Below are 12,500 nucleotides of genomic sequence, written 5' to 3' on the forward strand. Positions count from 1 at the left end.
TCTTCAAATAACTGCTCCAACATTCCGACTGTGGCTTTTATAGAGAGGAGGAAAGGAGACGAGGAGAGAGGAGACGAGGAAAGGGGGGAGAGGAGAAGGAAAGAGGAGACGAGGAAAGGGAAGGAGAGGAGAAGGAAAGAGGAGACGAGGAAAGGGGAGGAGAGGAGAAGGAGAGAGGAGACGAGGAAAGGGGGGAGAGGAGAAGGAAAGAGGAGACGAGGAAAGGGGAGGAGAGGAGAAGGAGAGAGGAGACGAGGAAAGGGGAGGAGGAGAAGGAGAGAGGAGACGAGGAAAAGGGGGAGAGGAGAAGGAAAGAGGAGACGAGGAAAGGGGAGGAGAGGAGAAGGAAAGAGGAGATAATGAAAGGGGAGGAGAGGAGAAGGAAAGAGGAGACGAGGAAAGGGGAGGAGAGGAGAAGGAAAGAGGAGACGAGGAAAGGGAAGGAGAGGAGAAGGAAAGAGGAGACGAGGAAAGGGGAGGAGAGGAGAAGGAAAGAGGAGATGAGGAAAGGGGAGGAGAGGAGAAGGAAAGAGGAGACGAGGAAAGGGGAGGAGAGGAGAAGGAGAGAGGAGACGAGGAAAGGGGAGGAGGAGAAGGAGAGAGGAGACGAGGAAAGGGGGGATGGCAGATGTTTAAGAGCTGCTTGAGCTTTGCTGCGGTCGGAGACACAAGTTAAATGAATCCAGGGTGAATAGAGGAGGTCCACACACACACACACACACACACACACACACACACACACTGCGCTTGTGTCCAGTACTCACCCACCAACCTGTTCTGGACCCAAACCAGCTACAAGACTCAGTAGTAAACCTCATATGAACGTGTTGCACTGGAGCGTATTTATATGTAGATATATATATATATACATATAAATATATCTACATATAAATATATATACATGTATGTATATATATTTATATGTATATATGTGTATATACATATAAATATATATACATGTATGTATAATTCTATTTTAGTTGTACACGCGTTTATTCAGCGGAATGAGCTGTGCCCCCCCCCCCCATACATCATCATCAGGTTAATGACAAACACTCACAATCAACTTACTGTGAGTGTTTTATTTATTTATTCATCTTGATGCGCTCTCATATCGTCCAGTCACGTGATCATGACATCACGTGATCATGACATCACGTGATCATGACATCACGTGATCATGACATCATTTCATTTCCTGTTTCTCATGCTCACCATGCTGTAGTTCTTCTGGAAGAGAGTTCTGTCACTGTGGAACATGTGGGCGAGAGCACTCTTCCCCACTGCAGCATCTCCTACACACACACACACACACACACACACACACACACACACACACACACACACACACACACACACACAGACAGAGTTTCATCATCGTCTGTCTCAGTCGTGCTTCATAACTCCTCATCTGTTCTGAGTTTCCATTAAAATCATAACAGTTTAAACGCTTCACTCGTCAAATAATCCGATAAAGTTCAAACACCAGAGCTGATATTATTTATTTAAACACAATAAATACCTGAGCAACAATGAAAAACGACTCTATTACAAGTATATGTATGAAAGTATCATCAGCCACCGTACAAGAAGTAGAAGTCCTCGTTCTGCAGTAGTGCTCTCGATACTATATTACATTATATAATATGATTATTACAGAATACTACTGCTGTATGCCTGAGACACTCGTTTCATCTTCAATGTTTCATTTTATAAACGTATCAAACGTGTTTTATGCACAATATTAATCTGAAGGTGATTCATAATTCCAGGTCTCAAATAAAGGTCGTGGAGTCAAATACACAAAATATTTACTCTGAAATGTTGGAGAACAAAAGTATAAAGTTGCATAAAATGGAAGAACGAACTCAAGTGATGTACAAATACCTCAATATTGTACTCAAATGCAGTACTTGAGTCAGTAAACTCAGTTAGTAACAACCAGATGTACGTTAACGTCCAACGATACCGGAAGTGGTGTGTTTGTGATGAAACCAGTGTCCTGGTAGCTGAGGTAACGGTGTATATAATACATATATATCATATATATTATATACACTCAGTGGTGATGAAGGCCCTTGTACCGTTAGGGAGCAGAGAGATGGACGAAACTCACGAAACCTTACCGACGAGCAGACATCTCGCCCTCAACTTCACCATCTTCTTCTTCTTCTTCTTCTTCTTCTTCTTCTTCAATGTAGACACACAACGCGTCTCTAGCAACCGAGCTACAGAGGCGTTTCATTGGTCCGGTCAGTGAGTGACGCGCGGAGCGTAGCTGTGCTCTGATTGGCTGGTTGTGATGACAATGGTAGGGTATAATCGTAGGTTTTTTTCTCCCTGATAAAGTCTGTCAGGCAAGCTTTCCGTCAGATGTGTACAGTTACGACCGGAGCCCTGATCCGGTACATGGATCCGGCTTGTTGGTCGGGAACAGCACGTGTGGTGCTGAGGTTGGCAGAAATAACGACCTGAAAGGCATTTTTGAGGTATAAATACTCATTGTAGTCGAAAGCAACGCCCAGTGCGGCCACTAGAGGGCGGGCTTACGTACTTCAGCGTCACAAATTACTAATTATATCAAAGATTTACATGTTTTTGTGCCGTTTGTAACGTTATTGCATCACTGCAATGGATAATAACATTGTTACAGCGGGTTTTAAGATATAAATCAATGTCCTGGAATATTATGCGAGCAATACAACACAATCAAATGTCATGTTCTGGTTGAGTCAACTTGTTTTTGTCAGAAAAAGAAAAAGCCTTTCAGTCAAATGTTAAAGCGCGTGACTCCATGTGGCAACCCCTTGTGAGCACAAGCGCGCACCCCCCCATAAACACGTGCGCGTGCTCCAAAGGCGTGACAATTGGAGGCGCGTTAACGTGTGTGAGAGAGAGAGAGAGAGAGAGAGAGAGAGAGAGAGAGAGAGAGAGAGAGAGAGAGAGAGAGAGAGAGAGAGAGAGAGAGAGAGCATCATCATAACACTGGCATTCAGCTTCCTCTGCTCGGATATCGAAAGAGGACGAGAGGGAATTTAAAGGTTCAATTCAAAACAGCAAGAAGAGAGAACAGGGAGGCTTGCAGCATCCAGAAGAATAAGAAGAAGAAGAAGCAGGAGCAGAAGAAGAAGCAGGAGCGGATTGGAGGATATTTTCTGTGTGGGTCTGAGGACGGGAGGACCAGAGAGGAGGCTGTGCAGAGAGGAGGAGGACCATGGAGGGGATGCAGGCGTACGGAGCCGGGAAAGCCGGAGGAGCCTTCGACCCAGTCACCTTCTTCCAGCAGCCTCAGACCATTCTGCGCATCGTGTCTTGGGTAAGAGAAAAACACATATATATTTACACATATAAATAACAGAAAGATATGTTTGATGTGTTCTTTGCACAGGCCGCTTATCAATATCTTTATTACACAGTCTGCACGTGCAAATGTCCTGCAGGGAGTGGATAATATTCTGCTCTATGTTATTGCATTTATTTTAATTTTTCCTTTATTGTGTAACACATATTAATATTTGATATTTGTCTGTTTATGGTACTCAACAAGGCGTTAAAGTCAGACTGATGGAGGCCCAGCATGGGTCCTGGTCTCTGTTTTTATGTATACATACTGTATTTATATATATATATATATATATATATGATTCGGATGAGGAACACAGAGGATTGTATATGTATATTTATTTGAGAGCATCAGGTAGAAGCTGCGTCTCTGTTTTTATTGTATTTCTGGTGAAATAAATGACATTGGAGGCCAGTTTAATACAAACTGAAGGCCAACTCCATTTCTCTTTTCTGTTCCATGATTAGACAGAGATGAGTGAGTCTGATTCCTCGTTTATCACCTTGTTCACTCTTCTCCTTCAGGAATGTGTAAAGTTAGCTGGTTCTCGTGAAATGCACTCATGAAAACAAACACGTGTCTGGGTTGTTTTTACCTTGGTCCTGCTAACCCTGCGTACTGGTTTCATTCTGAGGTAACGTGTAAGATATCAAAAGTTAAGACCATTGTTTACAGTTTGGATTATTCATAGGAGTGTGTCTGTGTGTCCTTAAAGTGAAAGGAGACATTTAAAGGAGCTGAAAGGATAAAGATGAACTTTTTATTTCCAGTAAAACTGTCACAATGTGAACATTAAAATAACTTTACAAGTGAAGACCATCGACTGTCTATGAGAAGTAGTTTGTGAACGGACGTTCTGAAGCCTCAAGTTTGTAGATTTCGCCGTCGCAGGAAGTAACCATATTTAAACTGAGGAGGAGTGACGTAGAGACACCGTCTCTGTCAATCACAGTGTAGCCCCGCCCTAAAGCATCCCCTGCTTTATGGTCTGTGTGACTCTAAATGGACCATAATGTACTAAATGAACATCATGCTGTATTGAAGAAGACTTGAAACTAGAGATTGAGACATAAACTCATGTTTACAATGTTTACTGAGGGAATAAATCAAGAGAGAAGTAGAGTCATTTTCTATAGACTTCTATACAACCAGAGGAGTCGCCCCCTGGTGGACACTAGAGAGAATGCAGATTTAACACATGCAGAACAAACATTAAAGGGTGGAAATGTGCACAATATGGACCAAACGAATGTTGAGTGGATTGTTTGACTTTTCTCCTCTCGTGACTGAAAGCTAAGAGTGAACTGGACCACGTGAACGATGTGTGGAGATGTGCTGTGAGCGTGTTCACATTTATCTCTGCATGCCGTGTGAAGTCATGTGAGATGAAAGGCTTTCTACCCGTCACGAGGTCAGGCCTCTGCTTCTATAGATACATTTAATGATTATATGATGAAGCATTTTTGTGTTTCATTTCCTTCGACATGGTCCGCAGATTTCTCACGATTCTATATAAAGCATTTCCAGCATTAAGAAAGAGATTCAAAACTCAACAAGGTGATATTGTACTGAAGGTCTTGGGTTGACTTTTCAAAATCATAATAATTAATAATAAATAAGTCAGTAGATGCTTCTATTTAAAAAAACCTTCTGTCATCATTGCGTACATTGTCACAACGGGTTGCCAGAATGTTACGCTGTGTTCACACCAGACTTGATGAATTGACACGAATTGACGCAAGTAAATGCAAAATCAGCCGGGCGGCACGAAATTTGCGTATTCCTGTCAAATCGTTGGCCTCATTCGCGTACTCACGCGAGGTGAAATATTTAAACTCTGGCGAGAAATCTGCGTGACGCTGTGTCGGAAAAAATATATTGTAGCGTCTGTGTTCACCCAGAACTCTATGATACCTGATGTTAGTACAGAGACCAGTAGAGTCATTTTCTCATAGACGTCAATACAACCAGAGGAGTCGCCCCCTGGTGGACAGCAGAGAGAATGCAGCGTTAACACATGAAGCGCTGACTTCTCTCGGCTGAACCGGATTTCTGTAACCTGCACACCGTCGATTAGCAGCATCGCAAAACATGGAGAGTTCTTGTTTACTGGGAGACCTGCAGAGTGAAACCAATCCAAACACTGATGATGTCATTTTTCAAAAAGCCAAAAATCAACATTTACTAAAGTTAAATTATCACTGAAACTTTTGTTGATGGATTTAACGTTTAGTCCCTGAGGAACACAGTGAAGTTGAGCGACACACAGAGTTACTCTCAGGTGAGGAGTGACTCGGAGGAGTAACTCTGAGGAGTGACTCTGTGGAGTGGTTCTGTGGAGTGACTGATTAATTCTGAGGAGTGACTCTGTGGAGTGACTCTATGGAGTGACTCTGTGGAGTGACTCTGTGGAGTGACTGATTAATTCTGAGGAGTGACTCTGTGGAGTGACTCTGTGGAGTGGCTCTGAGGAGTGATTCTGTGGAGTGACTCTATGGAGTGACTCTGTGGAGTGACTCTGTGGAGTGACACTGTGGAGTGACTCTGTCGAGTGACTCTGTCGAGTGACTCTGTGGAGTGACACTGTGGAGTGACACTGTGGAGTGACTCTGTGGAGTGACACTGTGGAGTGACACTGTGGAGTGACACTGTGGAGTGACTCTGTGGAGTGACTCTGTGGAGTGACACTGTGGAGTGACACTGTGGAGTGACACTGTGGAGTCATTCTGAGGAGTGATTCTGTGGAGTGACTCTGAGGAGTGACTCTGTGGAGTGACTCTGAGAAGTGATTCTGTGGAGTGATTCTGAGGAGTGATTCTGTGGAGTGACTCTGAGGAGTGACTCTGAGGAGTGATTCTGAGGAGTGGTTCTGTGGAGGGATTCTGTGGAGTGACTCTGAGTGATTCTGAGGAGTGACTCTGAGGAGTGACTCTGAGGAGTGGTTCTGTGGAGGGATTCTGTGGAGTGATTCTGAGGAATGACTCTGAGGAGTGGTTCTGTGGAGGGATTCTGTGGAGTGACTCTGAGTGATTCTGAGGAGTGACTCTGAGGAGTGACTCTGTGGAGTGACTCTGTGGAGTGACTCTGAGGAGTGATTCTGTGGAGTGACTCTGAGGAGTGACTCTGAGGAGTGATTCTGAGGAGTGACTCTGAGGAGTGACTCTGTGGAGTGACTCTGAGGAGTGACTCTGAGGAGTGATTCTGAGGAGTGACTCTGAGGAGTGATTCTGAGGAGTGATTCTGAGGAGTGATTCTGTGGAGTGACTCTGAGGAGTGACTCTGAGGAGTGATTCTGAGGAGTGACTCTGAGGAGTGATTCTGAGGAGTGATTCTGAGGAGTGACTCTGAGGAGTGATTCTGTGGAGTGACTCTGAGGAGTGACTCTGAGGAGTGATTCTGAGGAGTGATTCTGAGGAGTGACTCTGAGGAGTGACTCTGAGGAGTGATTCTGTGGAGTGACTCTGAGGAGTGATTCTGAGGAGTGATTCTGAGGAGTGACTCTGAGGAGTGATTCTGTGGAGTGACTCTGAGGAGTGACTCTGAGGAGTGATTCTGAGGAGTGACTCTGAGGAGTGACTGAGGAGTGACTCTGTGGAGTGATTCTGAGGAGTGACTGAGGAGTGACTCTGTGGAGTGATTCTGAGGAGTGACTGAGGAGTGATTCTGAGGAGTGACACTCTGGCTCCATGTGAGATGCCTCACTCCCCTTGGCGTCGCCCGGCAACAACGTGTCTCCATAGTAACAGCCTCAGCCGGAGTTGTGATGTTTTGTGTGATGGTGTTAATGTGGGGGAGGAAACTATCATCACTTTCAGCACTGTGGGGGAGTACAGTGTGTGTGTGTGTGTGTGTGTGTGTGTGTGTGTTTGTTGTTTTCGGCCCATTGACGCAGATTAAAGTTCACCAGTTGTGTCTGAAGAACGTGTGGTTGACTCTATTCTGACGTACTCTGTCAGTTTAGTTCAGAGATACGGCATACGGAGTATTCGGCGTCTCTATGTCACTTCTCCTCAGTCCATACATGTTCACTTCCTGTTTATTGACTGCAAAAAAATAACATGGCAACATGTATAAATTTATCCTGTATGTATATGACATGATATTTGTTTTTTTGGCTTTCTTTGAAAGAGTAAGAGGTGACTTGTTGTGACTGACTCTCATCTTAATGCTCTCTGATACTGATGATGTCAAAGGTTGATTTCTCTTAACATCGGCTTCTTGTGACATAGAAGTTGATTCACGTTCATAACGGTTTCGATGCAGCGGTAGTGATGAGCAGCACTGTGTACCTGCTGAGGAACACAGGCTCTCTGCACTGCAGCACATTCTCCTCGTCTCCGTGTAAAACAGGAACACTCTCATTTAGAGCCTGCACGTCACAATCCAGACACTTTCAAAGCTATTTTAATTTGCATGTTTGCATTGATATAGAAAACCTTGATGAGCATCCACAAGTCCTGTTGTGGTGTATACTCCTGCAGCTGGCGGTAAACTAAATAAGTTATTACATTTACAGATGAGCCACGAGTGACACACATCTGTCTGTCAGAGAGCATTGTTCACACGCTCTGGTATTTGTCTGGTCAGTGTCAGTAAACAGAGCTCTGCACTGATTGGTCAACGTGCTGCAGTCGGGATGAGGCGCTACCTTCTCTTCTCTGTTCTGTGGTGCATTTGGTTAAACTGACTCTTCTTTACTGTAATAGTACTCTTGTTTTAGTTTGAGGAGTCTGAGGAGTTCACATGGCTGCACACCAAGTACTCTGTTGGTATCACTTCAAGAGTACTGGTATGAACAGAGTGTGTGTGTGTGTGTGTGTTAGTAGAACAGCGTGTGTGTGTGTTAGTAGAACAGAGTGTGAGTGTGTGTGTGTGTTAGTAGAACAGAGTGTGTGTGTGTGTGTTAGTAGAACAGAGTGTGTGTGTGTGTGTGTGTGTGTTAGTAGAACAGAGTGTGTGTGTGTGTTAGTAGAACAGAGTGTGTGTGTGTGTTAGTAGAACAGGGTGTGTGTGTGTGTGTTTGTGTTAGTAGAACAGAGTGTGTGTGTGTGTGTGTGTGTTAGTAGAACAGAGTGTGTGTGTGTTAGTAGAACAGAGTGTGAGTGTGTGTGTGTGTGTGTGTTAGTAGAACAGAGTGTGTGTGTGTTAGTAGAACAGAGTGTGAGTGTGTGTGTGTGTGTGTGTGTGTGTGTTAGTAGAACAGAGTGTGTGTGTGTGTGTGTGTGTGTGTGTGTGTTAGTAGAACAGAGTGTGTGTGTGTGTGTGTGTGTTAGTAGAACAGAGTGTGACTGTGTGTGTGTGTGTGTGTTAGTAGAACAGAGTATGTGTGTGTGTGTGTTAGTAGAACAGAGAGTGTGTGTGTGTGTGTGTTAGTAGAACAGAGTGTGTGTGTGTGTGTGTGTTAGTAGAACAGAGTGTGAGTGTGTGTGTGTGTGTGTTAGTAGAACAGAGTGTGAGTGTGTGTGTGTTAGTAGAACAGAGTGTGTGTGTGTGTGTGTGTGTTAGTAGAACAGAGTGTGAGTGTGTGTGTGTGTGTGTTAGTAGAACAGAGTGTGAGTGTGTGTGTGTTAGTAGAACAGAGTGTGTGTGTGTGTGTGTGTGTGTGTGTGTTAGTAGAACAGAGTGTGAGTGTGTGTGTGTTAGTAGAACAGAGTGTGTGTGTGTGTGTGTGTTAGTAGAACAGTGTGTGTGTGTGTGTGTGTGTGTGTTAGTAGAACAGAGTGTGTGTGTGTGTGTGTTAGTAGAACAGAGTGTGAGTGTGTGTGTGTTAGTAGAACAGTGTGTGTGTGTGTGTGTGTGTGTGTTAGTAGAACAGAGTGTGTGTGTGTGTGTGTTAGTAGAACAGAGTGTGAGTGTGTGCACACAGACTTGTGAGGGCGTCCGTCTCATTGTGTGCTGCGGTGACTCTCCTTGAATTCTACTTTGACGAGGTCTCACTCTCATTACATGAGCAGCTGCTGCCATGGAGACTGCAGCAATCAGGTATCCCCAGTCCAGGTTGCAGCAGACAATAAGCCCATCCACACACACACACAGACACACACACACACACACACACACACACACACACACACACACACACACACACAGCGTATGATATCCTGTGTTATTCAGCAGTCCAGTGGACGTGAAGTCTCTTCTCTCTTTCCTTTATTTTAAGAATGTTTTCTGTCGTTGTGTTTTTGTTTGCAGCTTGAATACAAACCTCTGTAAACTCTGATATTCTGTGTTGACAGAGGATCCAAACCTTCTCAGTGATGAACGTATCCTCCCACCTTCATGTCACATGGCTGTAACGCTGTGGACGTCATAGGCAGACGATCTGTTGTGTCGTTCAGGTTCTCGAGGACATGTTGTCTCTCGGGTTCTCCGTGAACTGTGAAGGTGACATTCTGTGTAATCTACAGTCGATGAGTCAACACAGGTTCTCACTCACCTGTGCAGTATTTCTGCAATGGAGGGTTTAAAGCCCCAAAGATCTGGACCACATGCAGTGCTGGTCCATGGTCTGATGTGCCCCTGTGTGTGTGTGTGTGTGTGTGTGTGTGTGTGTGGCTGCTTTCTATACAGGACTTTGTGTGAGGTACAGTGTGTGAATACCGGTGCTGACATGAGGCCCGGATCAATTGTCTGGTCTTTACAATGGATCCAAAAGGCCTTTCAGCCAGCAGCTTTAAATCATTCACTACCAGCCAGACTGGACTGATATGATGTAGGACCCAGTGTGTGTGTGAGTGTCTCATGTAGCAATCACACTAAAGCCAGTATTTAAGATTTGTATTCAGAGCACATAGTAAATATTTAATAATTCATTGACCCTCACAGTTTACTGTTCAGTTACCATCAGAGTGTCAATAAAGTTTTACTGACTCAGTAGAACATGTGTTTCTAGTCTCTGATCTCTGATCATGTTTCATTGTAAACAACCAATCAGAGGAGAGCTAGTAACGTTAGCAGCACCGCTAACAGCTAACCAACAGGAGAGCTAGTAACGTTAGCAGCACCGCTAACGGCTAACCAACAGGAGGAGAGCTAGTAACATTAGCAGCACCGCTAACGGCTAACCAACAGGAGGAGAGCTAGTAACGTTAGCAGCACCGCTAACAGCTAACCAACAGGAGGAGAGCTAGTAACGTTAGCAGCACCGCTAACGGCTAACCAACAGAAGGAGAGCTAGTAACATTAGCAGCACCGCTAACGGCTAACAAACAGGAGGAGAGCTAGTAACGTTAGCAGCACCGCTAACGGCTAACCAACAGGAGGAGAGCTAGTAACGTTAGCAGCACCGCTAACGGCTAACCAACAGGAGGAGAGCTAGTAACGTTAGCAGCACCGCTAACGGCTAACCAACGGAGGTTCACTTCAGTTACACTATGATGCCTTCAGGCTCTGCTCAGTGAACATGAGTACTGGCTGAAGGTTCATTATAACGTTATCATGATGTGTTCACATGTCATCTGTAAAGTGTAGTTTTGGTGATAAACTTGAATAAATCCAGGAGTTTGAAGGAGATGTTTATGAATATAAAATAGATATTAGAGATGAATTATGAGCTGTTTAACTTCTAACACGAGCTCTAAGCTCATTATTACACATCATTAAAGATAATAATGACGCAAATAAACAAGTACAGGAGGAAGAGAGAGGGAGGTTCTGGAGGAAGCTGGTACATTCAGAGTGTTTTACGACAATTCACGAATAGCTCGAACGCAGTTTCACAAAAGCAGAGGCGCACACACACACACACACACACACACATAAATCGGCATACTTAATGTGCAATTTGCAAGTGACCCTCTGATGGTCACAAGATCAGAAACCCCTCGTGGTGTCTTCAACACAGAGCCTGCTTTCATGTTCATGTGATCGTCTGCCCCCCCCCCCCCCCACACACACACACACACACACACACACACACACACACACACCTAAAGAAGTCATGCACCGGCCGGTGGGGGAGGAGAGCCGTATATGAAAGCACATCACATGCTCCACGCTTCATGGCTGCTGAGCTGCTGAAGAATGTTTGGCTGCAGCGAGTTCAAGTAAATCACTTCACTTGTTGCACATTTTTGTTGTGCAATTAAATACGTGTGTTGATGAACGTATCCGGAGGTGCATGTAGATGCATGTGGCTTAGCGGGACGAACAGTGAAGAAACCTTGCGGCCTGCAGTGGATGTGCATTTGAAGGACACGCTCCAGCCTTCACAAACACGGCTCAGTCACTCAATCTGCCGCTCTGCAATGTGACAGCAGATGTAATTGTGACCCTGAAGACGACGTGTGTTTAAAAAACCACAACCAACTCGGCCGTGCCTGAACCAAATCCTGATATTCGAGTGAAGACGTCTGTGTTCGGTGGTTTGAGTCACCAGGCGGAGAGAAAAGCAAGAATAGAGGCACGAACAGAGAGAGATGAGTTTATTTCCCAGTGGAGCTTCATAAAAACCAAACCAGGTCCTGCAGGTCCTGCAGGTCCTGCAGTCCTTGTTACAGAACTCCATCAGACTCCATCCGACTGCATCGAAATAAAAAAGTACAGGTTCCACATTCACCAACTCTGTACATCAAAACACATTATGAAGCACGCTACTGTCACAATAAAGATTATTATTATGTCTTTTATTTGCAGGAAACGTTTAGATCTATTTCAAAAGAAAAGCTAGAGAACCTGTGAAAACAGGATGTGTTGGTTCTAAGTGAGTTATAGACACAGAAGCTGCTCGTTAGTGCTAACTTAGCTTAGCATTAGCATCTTCTAATGTCTGCCGTGAGCCTGGTCAGCCTTCATAACAAGTCATCCTGTCTCACTGCTAAATGGAAGAAAACGAAAGCGATGTAGAGCTAATAACGTTAGCAGCACCGCTAACGAGCTTCACTTCAGTTACACTATGATGCCTTCAGGCTCTGCTCAGTGAACATGAGTACTGGCTGAAGGTTCATTATAACCTTATCATGATGTGTTCACATGTCATCTGTAAAATGTAGTTTTGGTGATGAACCAGCCGCTATAATCAAACATCAGAGGGATCTGTATCTATTAATGTGGTTGATAATAACGCCCTCATAACCTGATTATGTCTATATATCTATATATACACATATATATAGATAGATTTTGTATCTTACATTTAGTGTATGTTTATATTCTTGTA

General features: G+C 44.3%; 1 protein-coding gene across 2 annotated transcripts in view; it reads left to right on the plus strand.

Annotated features, from left to right (window-relative positions):
- Positions 1-3,111: 3,111 nt before the first annotated feature.
- Positions 3,112-12,500, plus strand: part of syngr1b (synaptogyrin 1b) — a 14,727-nt gene continuing 5,338 nt past the window's right edge. For both annotated transcript variants that reach the window (XM_079277841.1, XM_079277842.1), the window contains exon 1: positions 3,112-3,316. In XM_079277841.1, coding sequence (XP_079133967.1) covers positions 3,215-3,316 — 102 coding nt within the window. In that variant the 5' untranslated portion in view covers positions 3,112-3,214. The remainder of the gene's footprint in view (positions 3,317-12,500) is intronic.

This window comes from Melanostigma gelatinosum (assembly GCF_949748355.1).
Source record: "Melanostigma gelatinosum genome assembly, chromosome: 11".
NCBI classification, from domain to species: Eukaryota; Metazoa; Chordata; class Actinopteri; order Perciformes; family Zoarcidae; genus Melanostigma; species Melanostigma gelatinosum.